This window comes from Cygnus olor, chromosome 2 (assembly GCF_009769625.2).
Source record: "Cygnus olor isolate bCygOlo1 chromosome 2, bCygOlo1.pri.v2, whole genome shotgun sequence".
Classification (NCBI taxonomy): Eukaryota; Metazoa; Chordata; class Aves; order Anseriformes; family Anatidae; genus Cygnus; species Cygnus olor.
Window position 1 is genome coordinate 84,932,588 of NC_049170.1, and position 16,186 is coordinate 84,948,773.

General features: G+C 46.7%; 1 protein-coding gene across 1 annotated transcript; it reads left to right on the forward strand.

The window, feature by feature from the left end:
- The first annotated feature begins 391 nt into the window (after positions 1-391).
- On the forward strand, positions 392-12,372 carry LOC121065157 (serine/threonine-protein kinase SBK2-like). Its single transcript, XM_040547760.1, is given in 7 exon segments — positions 392-486; positions 1,794-1,821; positions 1,823-1,905; positions 1,907-1,973; positions 9,438-9,627; positions 10,394-10,596; positions 10,859-12,372. Coding segments are annotated over 7 exon segments (1,236 nt in total). The 3' UTR covers positions 11,429-12,372.
- The last annotated feature ends 3,814 nt before the right edge of the window (positions 12,373-16,186 follow it).

Here is a 16,186-nt window from a genome sequence, read left to right on the forward strand (position 1 = left end):
ATCAAAGAGCTATTCCCACTCCAGCATCAGGCACTAAGCTGGTTCTGAAAAGGTCTGAACAAAACTCAAGTACTGGTATTCTAAAGTCCATAGCAGGGACAAACTTTTGGAAAGACGAAGGCATTCTTGGTTACATTATATTTACAGCTCTGTCTCTGTTGACTTTGTCCTATATCTTGGTGGCCAGTGGGACGAAATGTGTGCAGCATAGGTGAGATAGGTGTAGGAGTAAAATTAACAGAGATCCTGAAATGCCCAAGTACTAACTTCATTAGTAAGACAGCAGGCCCTAGGACCTCCAACAGCTGCTCTGTGCCCAGTCCTCAGGAACAGAGAGCCAGGAGTCTCACACAGGTTGTACACTGTATGTGATATTTTCCATGTTGTGGGAATGCATGACAAGTCCTGCAGATGTACAAATGTCAGAGGAACTGCATGTAAGGGCCAAGCCCTCAAACAAATTGCTGCACAGCAAGTGAGCTCCAGGTAAGTCTGTGAAAGAGGTCTCTTCTACGAGCCAAACCACCCAGCAGCTCCTAATCTCAGTAGGAATGAAATAAATTAAAAAAGGAAACCTGGAAATAAAGGGAAAAAAAAAGCTGGAAAATGAGGAAGACTGGAAAACTGCTGTATTTAGATCCTAGATCTGGAAGCAGGTTCAAATTAGTGACTGGAGTGGAGGAGAGAGGGACTGTGTAGTCAGGGCACCTGGGTTCCTTTCCCAGAGTTGCCTTGTAACTGTGACTTCACGCAAGTCCGCAGGGACATTTCTCAATTCAACTGCTGAGTTGTGTCTCAAGTACAGGCAATAGTCTCACCCTTTCTGACCCCCACACGGCCAGAAGCCATGTTCCTGGGGAGCTATGGTTACACCATACCATTTATCCCAGAGCTGAATCCTTGGATATTGGATAGGCTTCTCCTATACACTCTCACCAGCCCAACTGTAATGTTCTGCAAGTAGGAACTTTGCACATCAAAGGCCTTTCCTAATCACTGGGGCATCCTTCAAGCACAAGTGTGAAGGGGCAGCCTTGAATGGCACAAGACCTTTAGGTCATCAGCACCACAACCTCACTCCCCACCTTCTTGTCCAGAAGCACAGGGACAGCTGGAAGCCTGACTATGCTACTGCTCTTGCCTCTAATTTCTTGCACTATTTCTGGGTGGCAGCAGACTTGCTGTTCACAGGTCTGTGATGGCAGCCCAGTGTCTCTCTCCTTGCTGCCCCTGTGCTGGCCAGCACCCTGAGTGACAAGCCGTTGGTGAAACCCCTCCACCTTCAGAGAGCAAGCAGTAAGGTTCAGTCCTGTGCTGGTGACCCAGAGTACCTATGCATTAGTACCTCCTGCATTAGACTTTGTCTTCACCTCTGCCCTCGTGACATGACCTCGAGCCAGTTTCAGTGTGCACCTAGTCTCCGATGCTCACTGGCAGAAGCAATTGAAACCAAAATGTCTCTGTCCCTTTGGTGGCCAAGAGAAATTGCTGGCAGCCCACAGTGGCCCTCAGCCCTGCCGTCACGGCCATACTGTGACGTGGCACGCGGCCCCAGACCAAGGACCGTGCACCAAATGGAGGAACAGCTTTTCTCCCACATCTGCAGGGTCAGCCCAAGCTGTAGGGATGGTCTGGAAAGGGTGGATCTGCTGAAGGATCCCTGGGGCTCGTGATGGCCCGGCTAGAGCAGAAACAACAACTCCACCCCGATCCCTGCGACACTTCCCCCTCCACAAAGGGGGCTGATGGGTGACCCCCTTCTTTCCCCCAGACCCCTTTTTTCCTCCCCGCAGCGGTCACCTTCAGCCCCGGGGCGGTGTGCCCCCTGGACCAGAGGCTGGGGAAGGGGCGGAGCGTCACGCTCAGCCCTGTAATGCCTGGCAGCCCCTCCGGCTGCTCGGCACAGCCCAGAGGCAGCGGAGGCAGCTGAGGCGAGGCTGTCCACGGCTGTCTGTCCTGCGCTGCTGGAGAAGGTGAGAGGCTTGGGACGGACAGAGAGGGTGTGTGGAAAGAGAGGGTGCAGTCGTAGCAGGATGACACCAACTGGGTGGGCAGGTGAAGGGGCGCAGCCGGGCACCCCTCACCAACCAGCCTCTGGCTTTGCGTGCCGGCACAACGTGGAGTGCCCCAATTCCCCATGTTTGGAGCCCAGCATGGTCTTGGTGGTGGTGAGCTCCTTGGATGTCTCTGCCCCAAAACGCTGCTCTACATACGGGGGATCGCTCAGCGGTTGTGCCTGGTGGGACGGTGCGGCCGTACCGGCGCGTTGGTTGGGAGGAGAGCACGATGTGGCTTGGTCCCAGCGAGATGGCTGTCGATTTCTGACCGTGGCTGTGGTTTACTGCTTCCTGGGAGAGTCTCACGGGGCTGCCCGTGGGGAGTATAGCGGGTGTTCCTGCCTGAGGAGAGCACTGTGCAGTGCTGAGGAGGAGATATCCAGGCTGTTCTCCTCGGTGAGATTACGTACTAACTTGAGGACCTGTTATAGAAAGCAGCTCGTAAATCTATCAGTAAAAAGGCCAGAAACAGCCACTGTGCTAATATGCTCTGGTCTATTGCCTGTGCTAAACATGGTCTGTGCTAGAGTGTACCTTATAGGGAAAAAAAATCCACATTCTTGGGTTAAAAGTCCCAAAGATGGAGGAATACTCTTCCATATTGTTTGATGAGGTTTTTAGGGGTAAATATCCTTCTTTATAAAATCTGCATCACATCTGAGGTCTGAAATTGACTCATTTCAGCTTTCAGGTTTTGTTATAATGCTTTGACTTAGTGGGAGAGCCTCTTCAGTGAATTTCTAGTACCTATGAAGGTATGCACAGATCATAAAATCAGATAGAGTCACTTTCTCACTATTTAATAAGTGAAAAAAAAAAAGAGTGCTGCCCTGGAAATTTCCCCTGTCAGCCCTTTTAGCATACTCATGGTTCTTTTCATGGTTCTTCTCTGGTCTTTTTTTCAGTCAAACTGTGGACACCAGTGCTAGTCTGCTGAACTTTGGTCTCACCAGTGCCATTAAAAAGATAGCAAGCATCCGATAGCTAAGTCTGTTGATCCTTAGACATCAGCTTGCCTCCAAAATGGTTCAGGAAATTTACCCTAGAGAAACCAGACTTTCACATCAGTAGATTTTAGACATTCTAAAAATATTAAAAAAAAAAAAGAAAAAGAAAAAGAAAAAGCACCATAAAAAAGTAGATAAAGAATAATGCAAAGCAGAGCAAACCAAAGGAATGCGTTTCTAATGAAAGCACAAAGGCCTTTGGTGCACAATATTCTCAGTTCCAGTGCAGAAGTCATTAGCAGGTGGCCAGCACTTTAGAAATACAGCTTTCCTAACTCAGCTGATTTTCAGAGATTAAGTTTCAGGCTATCTCAAGGCATCTGTGTGTAGAAACCTCTCCAGAAACTAAAGTTCAGTGCAAGAGGCATATTGTCTCACAACAGGTATCTTCTTTTATTGTAACTAATACAAATTTAGCTACCTTCTTTTGTAACTAATACGAGTAAGGCTGAATGGCTATATCCGTTTTGTTGTTGGTGGTGGTTTTGTTTGTTTGTTTTGTTCTTTTTTTGGTTTAGAGTGAAGATTATTTTTCAATTTAACGTCTGTAAAATTCTAGTTTGTCTCTTGTGGCTGATGTTTCATGCATCTGATTGTTTGTGGATGTTCTCTTTATAAGAGTGAATGGAAAGGTTGAATCTTAGCATTAGTAACTCTCTTAAGTTATTCTCTTGGACTTGTGTCTGTACCATTGAGATGTATATTTGTATCACTGCCGTCTATTTCTAATGCAATTCTGCATCTTCCAACACATTAAGGCCTACCAAGGAATTGAGGGTATACCAGATCTACATTTCTGGGTTTTCACAGCACCCATTCTATTTACAAAGCTGCAGAAAGACCTTAGATCAATCTGACTACCGTGACATTTAACTTTTTTCTTCCCTCAATGCCGGTCAAAACTTCTGTCTTCTTTGGTCATTTATAACGTTTTTTATATGTGTATTTGCATGTACTATTTTTGTCAAGCAATGTATTGATTACCTGGTCCCATTTTTGTGTCATTTGCAAACATTTTCTCATGATTTCAGTGCTTTCTTCTAGATCATTGATAAAGGTGAATGTCCTAGAAATGAGTCAAGATTTAATGAAATTAATTGTGCAGCATGAGGGCACCACTAAAACATGATGATTTCCACTATACTGAGTCTTTCAAGTTTGCTTGTTCTTAAATCCATTACAAACAGTGTGACTTACTGATTTTGATTAATGCCAGAATGAATTTGTACAGATATTTTTTAGAGAATGTTCACTGGGTGGGATGTTTCCAGCAGGTGCTGTATAAACAAATATGAGGCTGAGAATGGTTCAGAACCTCCACCAAAGATTTAGTTGTTAATGGAAAAATCCCTGCAGGTTAGGTCCTTACACAACCCTGAAACAGAAACGTGGTGGTTTGATAACAACAGGGGCCCTGAGTGATCTGAATTACTTGAAATGCTAAGTCCATTCAAGTAAAATGTGCTGCATTAAGGGCAGTGGAAAAGTATTCAGGTAGAAACAAGGCAGGCAACACCCTGAAAGGGATGTGTTGGAAAAAAGGTCTTTGTTTGAGAATTGGACAGAAGGTTATTGCAAGATGTTTAACCAATAAGAAGGCTTAGAGGTATCTTGATCTGACAGCATGATGATATTTATTAAAAATTCAAAATGTGATTACAATTTCTGGAAACATCCTGCCTGCTTTTAAACTAGCTGATATGGACATTACAGAAGCGCAGTGTGCCAGATGGTTGGGAAAGCCCAAGTAAAGTGTTGGTTAAATACAGAGGCTGAGTATCAATCAGGCTGCACCCTGCTAATTTTACTCAATCTAAGTAGATTAAATATGTCTTTGTAGTCTGTAGTCATACCTCTGACCACGATGCCTATAAACCCTCCAACAGTCAGAAGAAACTTAAAGAGCACTAGAAAAGTCTTTTCTCTAGATGAACAGCAGCAGGGAGGTAAATTCATATTAGGATATCACATAAATACATAAAACTAACACTGGCCTTTATAGTTGACCACAGTTTGCCTTTGTACCAAGCCTGTATGATTTTTGGTAAGAGGTGCCCCAAATGCTGTTGTTGGTTATTTGGTTTGGGTTAATACTCTGTAGAAGGTCAGACTAGAAAAAGGTCCCTTCATGCTGTATGCTCAGAGGTGTTTTTAATGGAGCATCTTTGCTATGAGGAGAGGCTGAGAAAGCTGAGGCTCTCCAGTGTGGAAGAGAGAAGTCTCAGAGGGGATCTTATTAATTTGCATAAATACCTGATGGGAGGCAGTGATGAAGATGGATCCAGACTCTTCTCATTAGAGCCCATTTACAGGACAAGAGACAGTGTGCACAAATTAAAACATGAGGAATTCCATCTGAACACAGTAAAACAGTTGTGGTGTTGAAGGTTTTTGTTTTGTTTTGTTTTGTTTTGCTGTGAGGGTGATCAAACAGTGTGACAGGTTGCCCAGAGAGGTTCTGGAGTTTCCATCTTTGGAGATACTCAAAACCTGACTGGACACCTTCATAGAAAACTTGCCCCAGCTGCCCCTGCTTGAGAAGGGGAATTGGACTAGATGATCTCAAGAGGTCCTTTCCAGCCTAAAAAATTCTATGATTCTGTGATCACAGCGCTTGTTCTGTTATAGTGAGATTACACGGTCTTTGGCTCTTGACATGTATGAAGTGCTTTTCCTGACAAAATATAGTAATCATTTTGGCTGAAGAAGCAAAATAACATTATCTAGACTTAGACACTATCGCCATCAGCTAACTCCTCCTCAGCTCCTCAGGAGTTTGGGGAGCATCCCCTCATGGTGGACAGCGTGTGTATTTCTTGCTGCTGCAATTGCAGACTCTTTGGGGAGCTAGGATTTCTCACATGCTGACAGCCTGGAATCAGGATCTCAAGCAGGGAAGGACAGTGGAGGAAAGAACAGTTTTGAAAAGGACCCTGCCTACTGCCTTCAATACAGCACAGCCAAATGGTGAGTGCATCTTGGCCAGGGCCCTGAAGGCGTCCTTCCCAATGCTGGTCACTCTGCAAAGGGCAAATGGCACTCCAAAAGGTAACAAAAGTAGGTGCAGAGCACTCAGGCACACTCCACTCAGTGGTGGCCCAAATGTAGCCCTCACTTAACTTCCTAGCTAAATGTTTTACTTCATGTCGGTGCTCAGGGGAAGAAAGGGCCAAAACCTGCAAACTGTTCTGGAGTGACTGCAGCTTAGGCTTCCTTTGTATGGAGCCCTGGTCAGACAGACAGGATTGTCATTGTCCCTCAAGACATGCTACCCATATTCTCTGGCTGATCTATTTTTCTAAGGTGTCTATTTCACTTTGATTCTCTTCTCTGTACCTGGACAATCTTCATTTCCACGCCAGTGGACCATGCAAGGTAAGGATGCTTGCCATCTATATTGCAGTTCACCTGAAAAGTGAGATGGAAAGACACAAGAGTTTTTTTGGTTATTTTTCTTGCAAAAGTTAATGGACTGAAATGAGTTGACCCCAGTTGAGCTGGAGTGAGAACCAAGAATATACAGAGACGCATATCTTCCCACTCACAAAAGCAAGTTTTCACACCGTAAATAGGAGACAATTAATGAATCATGTAATATATAGAATAGATTAATCATATATTAAGTAATTCAATACTAATAAAAGCAGATTAATGAATATATAGGTGATTGAAAATTATATCACCATTGAATGATTCATTAAGTGGATGCAATGATAAGATTCCAGCCTTTGGGTTAGATAGCACCAACAGGTGGCCAGCCTACAAGGAAAGAAATTTTATCTAAGTCAAGTTGGAGAAATTAAGTTATCTGAGAACATCGTGAACCATTTGATGACAAGAAGTTGTATAAGACCATGAATTTGATATAGGAGAATTACTGTCTTACAGATCTTCTTTTTATATTTTATCACAAATACAAATCAAACAAATTCAGCACAAGGCAAGCTGACATCTTTCCTTTTGTTCCCTAGTTAGTGTGACTTTAGCCTATCTAATATCATGGGGAGGTCTGTTTTTCAAAGGTCTATTACACTTCAAGTTGTTCTCCATATTCCTAGATAGGACTCTTTAAAAGGCTTTTTCAGCTATTCTGTTTAATGCCTAAATATGACAACAGCAGTTTACAAATGACAGTGTCAAAGTGGATCCATCCGCAGGTTCTGCAATGCCCTTGCTGTGTGCGGTTTTACAGGCTGTTGTGTTTGAACAGTAAACAGGAGGACATCAAAGCAAAATCTCTAAAATACTTTCCAGACTGACTTTCACTGTGAGTGTCTCCCCACCCTTCATTTGTCCGCTCCCAAGCACACATTTGTTCAGTGCTGAATTCCCTATGGACTGTGCTAACTTTGGCTGCTGTTGGCTCTCACACCAAGCTAACGCCTTTTCAGAAAACCAGGGCCAGTTACTTGGTACTTTGGAATTGGATAAGTTTAGCAATGCAATCTAGGCAAGAAGAGAAGAGAAAAGAAGGGGAACTCTCCCACAAGCAGCCCTACGCTCCCGTAAAAATGCAGCATTTTTGGAGTTTTCCTAGATTTAAATAATTCTGTTGCTACATTACTGGATTGTACAGACTGACCAGCTTTAGCAGCAGTGGGGGCTGTAAGGTGAAGGAACTGCAATAATCTCAGGTAGAGCAATGTGAAACCTAAGGGAAATGACTTCATTCTTTCTGCTCCCACTCATATTCCTGGGACGCCATCTGCCTTTATAGCCACTTGAGGTCCTATTCCCTCCCCTAAACGTGTCGTGTCAGTCAAAATGTTACATGGGAAGAGATTTTGAATTTGTAGTTGCAGAAGTGAGCACTGATTTTACACCACAGCTGTCTTACAGCACACTGAGAGGCCCAAGAATGCTACAACCCTCAGGCTCTTGAGTTGCACCCTGGGCTGCATTAGGCAAGTATTGCCAACAACTCAAGAGAGGTGATCCTTTCCCTCTGCACAGCAGTGGTGAGGACACATTAGCAGTGCTATGTCCAGTTTTGGGCTCCACAGCAAACAAGTGACATGGACATACTGGAGAGAGTCTGTCAAAGGGCCACAAAGGTGATTAAGGAACAGGACCATCTCTTGGATGGAGAGACTCACAGAGAGCTGGGACTGTTTAGCCTCAAAGGGATTACCATATAAATGTATATAAATACCTGATGGTATTTATATATATGAGAGGGTATAAAAAAGATGCAGCCAGAGTCTTCTCAGTGGTATTGAGTGACAGAACAAGCGGCAGTGGGCACAAACAGAATTTTTATTTATGCCTAAGGGAAATCTTTTTAGCCATAAAGGTGATTGAACACTGGAACAAGTTGCCCAGAGCAGCTGTGGTGTCTCCATCCTTGGAGCTATTCAAAACCCACCTGGACTCAGTCCTGATCAACCTGCTCTTGCTGACAGGAGGTTGCACTCGGTGATCTCCAGAGATCCCTTCTGACCTCAGCCATCCTGTGTTTCTGTGGTTCTGTGACCTTGCCCTGAAGCCAGGAGTGTTTCCCAGGCCCAGGTTGACTGAGCGCCTGTGTTCAGAGCACGGGGAAGTAGCAGAGGATGCACAGGGGAAGAGTCCTGCCACAGATGCTTTAAAATGCTTCCTTGTACCATGCTAGGGGGACTGAGAAAAGCATTTCTCTGAAATGGGTCTGAAGCAGCTGGGTCTAGCACAAAATGCCACTGACGTCCAAGCTTCCTTCCTGCCTGTTTCTTGGCCACACAGATGAGTGACTTTGGGTCAGAAAGGTCAGCATGGGAGGTACTGAGCTTCCTTTGGCCTGCTCAGTGCACACCATACTGACTGGCAATCCCCTTTTTGTCATGCACTAGCTGTGCCTCTGCCTAAGGGTGAGTCTGTCCATGCTGCTACCTTAAAGACTTTCTTCAGTAAGTGCTAGGGACAGGTTTCTCTGTTGGGAGACATGGCCTCTCTGCAGTAGGCTAAGAAAGGCAAGAGAGCTGGGTCACGTTTCACAGTCTGGGGCGCTGTTCATGTTTTGCTTGTTGCTGAACACTGTTGAGCGTAGATTAAGAAGAGGCCTGGAAGGCCAAGCTTTAATACAGGCACAGACACATCTGGGTCTTTGAAAGGAGAGGTTCCAAGGCCTACAATTAGAGAGAGATGAGCACCTAGCCAGAGGCCAGAAAGGATTAGGGAGCTGAGCAAGGGGAGCTTCCCTTCAGTACAAGGACCTTGTATATAATGAGGGGCTTTGCCCAGATGTGTACTGTATAAAAGCACAGACTCGACCCCAGCACAGGTGGTGCTCCATGTGGCAGAAATATCCCTGGCCATGGCATGGTTTGTGGCATGTCTGATCTGTTTTTGCTCTGTGCATGGTGTGCTGTTCCTGACCTAGGCTGTGGTGTTTCTGCAGTGTTCAGCAATGGCCGAGAGCTCAGCTGCAACAGCGGCAGTGACGGCAGCACCAACCGTGCTAGATGAGCTCCTGGAGATCACAGCTCAGAGCCTGGTGCGCACCGAGGTGGCTGAGCACTATGAGGTTATACGGGAGCTGGGCAGGGGCAAGTATGGCCACGTGGTGCTAGTGACCCACAGGCAGAGAGGTAAGGAACTGACTGCACCCTATGAGCTGTTGTGCCTCATCTCCTTTCCACTTGCCAGGACACCATGTGGGCTAGTGGTTCCCTGGGGCTGGGTGCCAGGAGTGGCAGGGGGTGCCCAGAGGGACCAGCAGGGCAGGGGCCTTCCAGCCAGGGACAATCCCATTGACCCCAACCAGGGAATAGGCCAGGACAGGGGGACAGGCCAGAGCAACAAGCAAAATTGAGGTGATGAGGTAGGTCCAAAGTCAAGCTGGGAAGTCAATCCACCAGTCAAGATCAACAGCGTTCATGGCCACGCACGGACATGGATATCATATAGCTGGAAACCAGCATTCCTACAACACAGTGTAGACGGGGAATGAAGCCTCAGGCTTGAGCTTAAATGGGGCCTCTGGGCCCGTGGACAGGGGTGGGGATGGATGTCCAAGGTAGAACTGGTCAAGGTCATTAAGGCCTATATGTGCCCTCAGGGCACTGATGGTGCCTCCTCCAGCAGTCTCAGGTCAGACTGATGAGCCTGTGTAGCTTGAATTTCCCCTCGTCTACTCAGTGTTCCCATGGCATGCACTGACTATCTCAAAACTCACACAAGTAGCAGTGTCTGTTTTCATATCTGGTATCAGTATGACATACCTCCATACAAAACTTTCGGCCAGAGACCTCCCTGTGGCTGTGAATTTCAACAGCCATGGCTGCCCTGTGCTCTGTCTGTCTGGTTTTGGTGTGTGACTTTCAGCAGGGCCTAACCCATTCTTCCAATTCCCAGGGACACCAATGGCTCTCAAATTGCTGCCCAAAGCTAGTACCAAGCTGCACACCTTCCTCTATGAGTACTGCGTGGCACTCTCCCTTGCCACCCACCCTGCTATAATTAGCATGTTTGGAATTGCAATTGAATCCAGCCAGTACTATGGTTTCCTCTATGAACCAGCGCTGCACAAAGACCTCATCTCTATCATCAAACCCCGGGTGAGTGCTGCTACAAAGGCGTGGGGATTGGGACTGTGGTGTTTGGCCTCTGTGCAGACTGGCTGGGTCAGAGGGAGAGAGGAGTCAATGGCATATGGGTCTCCCACCTCTGGGGTCTACAGCTTTGAACAAGATTTGAGCTTACAAGACCAGAAACTCAAAAACTTTCCCTAATGCAGAGTAAAGATGGGAGCCCAACACCTTAGTAGGGCTGCCAAGATGCCATGAGGGTGCAGCATTGCCTGTCTCTCTCCCCATGCAGGATGGGATCCCTGAACCGGCTGCCAAGCAGTGTGCCAAGCAGCTTGTGAGTGCACTGGAGTTCATCCACAGCCGGGGGCTCGTGTACCGTGATGTCAAGCCTGAGAACGTACTGCTCTTTGATCCTGAGTGCCGGCGCATCAAACTGACTGACTTCGGGCTTACACGGCCCAAGGGTACCAAGCTCAAGCTGGTAGCTGGGGTAATCCCCTACACCGCCCCTGAGCTGAGCAACACCGCTGATGCCCAGGGAGTGCCCATCGACACCAGCTTGGATGCCTGGGCCTTTGGCGTGCTGCTGTTCTGCCTGCTGACTGGCTACTTCCCCTGGGAGCAAAGCCTGCCCGACGACCCTTTCTTTGAGGACTTCATGCTCTGGCAGGAGACGGGCCTGGAGGAGAACCTGCCTCGCCACTGGAAACGCCTGACAGCGGAGGCTGCCCTCATGTTGCGGAGCCTGCTGGCCCTTGATCCTGCCAAGCGGGGCCCTGTTGGCGGCGCTCTGCGCTATGTTGATTGCCCCTGGCGGCTGGAGGACGGGTGCAGTGAGGGGGCTGCTGTGAAGCCCTAAAGCCTGCTCTCCATGGGGGAGGGAAGGCAAGTCTCACCCTGCAAGGAGCTTCAGGGTTGGAGGCATCAAGGTGGGCCTCCAGCAAAGCAGCTGTGAGAGACCATGGTAACTCCGAGAGCAACTTCTCCACAGCACCGTCCATGCCACCATGGAGCTGAGCTCCTTCCCCATATGATGGTCCTCACCAGCACTGCTCAGCACTGCCCAGTGCCACCTCCTTGTACTTCCCTGGGACTTGAAAATATCTCCTTTCTCTTGCAAGTGGTGGTCCTTGTGTGAAGCACCCACTTTCTTCCTGGTCTCTCAGGGGTGGTTTCTAGGGGCCGCAATGCCTGTCTTGTCCTTGAAATAGAGCAAGATATTTATCTATCTTTGTGTTTCTGTATGTGGCTCTTTTTCTGTCATAATAAAATGGGGGCTGTTTGCTGTGGGAGAGCATGGGCATGACAAAGCCTTTGGCCATCTCAAAGCAGGGGCCTCTCCATGCTGCCTGGGCCTGCACCAGGTCCTTTAAAGGGTGTCTTCAGACAGGTGGGGTTGAGGTGCTGGGAGCCCCCAGTATGTCACTGTGGACAGTATCTGGGGACTCATAATGGTGCTGTGAAGGTGCTGGAAGTCACTGAGGTGGGGTGTTGGAGGACCAGCTGAGGGACCTCAGCCTCAACTTGGTAGAAGCAAGTGGATATGGCAGGATGTTCACGGGGTGCTGTGAGGAAAAAAGCACAGGAAAAAGGTGGAGGGGAGCCATCTGTGTGTGAGGACTGTGGCAATGTTGATCTGTGCCTTGCCTCTGGAGCTCTAAAACATAGCTAGCTCTGGTTTGGCCTCATCTTTGCCGCTCAAATTCCCTCTGCACATCTGTCAGCATACAGATAACTATCATGGGTTCCTGCACAAACCGTTTGAGGATTTTCCTGTCAGCAGAGTTAGACATAAGGCTTATCTCTAACATAAGGATGTCTTTGCTGACTGCTCCCCTTACTGTCTCTGAAGTTTGTCCTGTTTAGTCTACAGTGACCGCAACTTCTTGGGCTTCTCTTCATCTACTTTCTTTTCTTCCTGAAATGATACCTAATGTCAACCACATAGATTGCTCAGTAGGAGTTTCCCTCTGAATAGCCTCCCTCATCAAAGGGACAGAGCCACAGGAAATCACAGGTCATGCATTTCTTTGCATTTGCTTGTGTTGTGGACCAGGTGACAGGTGGGCTTTTCTGGATGGTGGGCTGTTAACAGCAGGAGTCCCAATGTCAGTTCAGTTTCTCTCTAGCTCCTTTCCCTCAGGAAAATGGCCTTTTGCAAACACTGTCATCCTTGATAAAGCACAATTCACCTCTCTCTCTTGAGTGGCCTAAGTGCAATTAGAAAGGTGACTTCACTGCTATGAACATCTACATATATGATTCAGCTGAGAATACAGTAGTGCTGTGAGGCCTGGGCATCACTGGGAAAGGCTAACAGAGGAGCTGTAACCACAGGCCACTTTAATTCATTCATAAGAATAACCCCAGCTATATTCCCCTGGTGATACCTCCTAGCAGTCCTACACTGTTGCCTTGCTCTCACTCCTAATCCTCCTTCAGACTGACCACTCCCTCCTCACAGAGCCAGCCCCTCTCTGTACCAGCCTTCACTACCACTTCTTCCCTCTTCCTATCCTGAATCCTTCAGTCCCAAGGAACCATTTCCAAAACTATCCAGTTCCAACCAAGCACATTTCCCTTGTACTGCCTTCGGGACCTAAGGCAATGTCCTCTATGTGCTTTTAGATGCCTGCATAACACTGTAGACCTTCCTTCTCCCATTTCTCATCACCACTTTAATCCCTCCCCTCCCTCTGGCAACACTCCTTGACTAATCTCCAAATGTCCTTCTAGGTATACATTTTAATCCTGGAAAAGGATAGCAAGGGGAGAATTAGGGATTAGAAGCTCTTCTTACATTCCTACACCTTTCCAGTCCTCAGGCAATTACTGTTGGTAATCCCTTCCAGCTCTCAGCACAGTGCCATTGCTAGAAATATCCCCAGCTCAGTTTCCATTCTTAGTGGCTAAGTAAATTTCAAAAAATGCATTGTTCCAGCACCACACTTTCTACCATCTCATTTTTTCTTTTGCCTCAGGTCCCTTTCTCCACATGCTCTTCTGTAATTCCCAACCTCCAGCTTTTTTTTTCCAGCTTCTTCTCACTCACTGGAATTTTACTCCTACTTAGCTTCCACACTAACATTCCTTTTCTACCACTCATCACCTGATAAACCCATTTCTCTTGTTCCTCTCTCAGCAACATTGCCACCATACTATTTTGTCCTCTTTCTGCTCCCTACATTACACATTCCTTGCGTCTTCCTTCCAACTCCCAGCTCTACATTATCAATCACCACAGTGCTCACCTTCAAGATACAGTTTTCTGCTGTCTGCTTCCATTTCTGAGTCCTTCATTATCCCAGAACATAATAAATAATACTCAACTCTGGCCCACAGAGATTTGTCTCTAATTACTCTTTGATTTTTGTAGGAATAGCATAAAAGTGTAAAAGTACCAGTGGATTTCCTGTATTTAAAAAGGAGATGCACTGAGACCAAGGGATCTATAGGCCAAGTATAGGTTAACGTATTTGCAGTGAAAAACAACAGAAAATCCAATACAGGTGCTTATTAATAGAGAATTAATGAACAAGAATATGGCTTTGTGGAATGTGACCCTCAGTGTTCTATTTGATAATTGGGTTTGATAAAGTCATGATTGATCAAGTAAATTCATAGTCTTCTGGTATAATTCTTTTTGTGAGGCATGACCTATTGATATAAATAAAATTATAGTACTTTGTATTGAGTAAGAAGGTGCACTATGCAAAGTCAATAAAGCATATATTAAGTGAATTGAGAGCTTGCAATGGACAGAAGAAATGATTGTCGGTTGGGAATGCTGTTTGATTATTTTGGTTGGTTTCTGCAGGGATCAATAGCAGAATAAAAACTGGTCAGTATTTCCATCAATGTTTTGAAGGTGTATACAAAACCACTGGAGATAAAAACTTTCAGGTGGCAGAAACATGAATAGGCTGATAAACAGCAACAAGAACAGGCGATTCAAGGAGGTCTGGATAAATTAATAGGATGGGTTTATTCAAACAAAATACATTATCTTAGAGGTAGAAGAAATGTGTTCCAGCAGGAGCACATAGGAATAAAAAACATACTTATAGAAGGACACCTTTGTGTTTATAAATTTTATTGATGCTTATAAATATCGAGTGGGAGGGTGCAAAAAAATCATCGTCAGAGTCTTATTGGGTAATGGAACAAGAGGCAATGAACACAAATTGAAAAGTGGGAAAATTTGTTTAAACATGAGAAAAAAATGGATTTACAGTGAGGGTGGTTAAGCACTGGGACAGAGAGATTGTGGTGTCTCCATCTCTGGAGACATTCAAAACCTGATTGGACAAGGTCCTGGTAAACCTGCTCTAGCTGGCCCTATTTTGAGCAGGAGGACGGACTAGGCAATCTCCAGAGGCCCTGTCCAGCATCAGTTGTTCTGCGATTCTGCAACATTTTTCATTTCAAAGACGTTCAGTGTTGCACTTGGAGATGTGTAGGACTTCCAGTATCTTTGCTTTGGACCTGCTCAGTATTGCAGGCAGTAGTCTCTGCAGAGCTGGGCACAAAGTGCAAAATTGGCTTGATGAAAAAGGATGAGCAAGGTTTTAGATTTGATTGCATATAAAAGCAAACCTAAGCTGGTGAAACACTGACATCTTTGGGCAACAAGTCAAGCTGTCCAATTCCATCAGTACCAAGGCTGTTTGTTGCAGGAGCCAATCATGCTGATGAGGATCAAGGTGTGGTGACAAAGGTGATGTGGCAGATGTTGTTTTGCAGTGTCCAGTGGCAATGACCAGGACTGTTTGCCTGTCTCCGTTGTCAGTCTTGCAACTTTTATGGAAGGGGTCTCAGCTGCCAGAAAGCTGTGCAGTATACAGCTTAGTGATGAAATCCACAGTGCGCCTGCACCACGCACTTGATGGTGGTGTGGGCAGGATTATAGTGAGCACAGCAGCGAGGACAGCAGCCAAAACCGGGCCCTGAGCAAAGTGCCCAGCTCCTTTTCTCAGTGGCTTACCCATAATTGCATCTGGATTTCTTAAATCAATGAATAAACAGACCTGTTGAAGCCTACCCCCAGGGGGTCTGAAAGAAGATCTGCTGGTCCCATCACCCCCGCAGCAGCTGCTGCGAGAGGCTGAATGGAACGGAGCTGCGTGCAGACACGCCGGCCCTCTGCACGCTCTGCCGCTCGTGGCAGCGAGGCTGGCCAGCCGCCCAGTGCGTAAAGGGCAACGCTTCAGCTCATGTAGGCACAAGGTATGGGGCGGATCCGGTGTCGTCCCCAAAGAGGCATCAGGTGGCTGCAAAAGGGGAGGGAAAGACCTGGTACCTCACTCCTCTCCGGGATGGAATGAAGAGATAAATTGGGCTATTACAGAACTCGCTGCGCTATGTGAGCTCTGGCTGTGGTGACTGCGGGACAAGAAGTGTGAACCCAGGCCCTAGTGCCCCCATGTATGCATCCCATGGCTCTCAGTAGGACTCATGGTCTGCATTTCCCGATCTTCTTGTGCACCTCATGAGGCATTCTGCCCCCTCTCCTCCACCAGCACATGCTCTATATGGCTCCTGAATAGTCGTGCTCAGAAGCAGCCTGGAGACTATGATACAAAGTCTGCACGGTGCAGGAAAGGCCGGGGACAACACC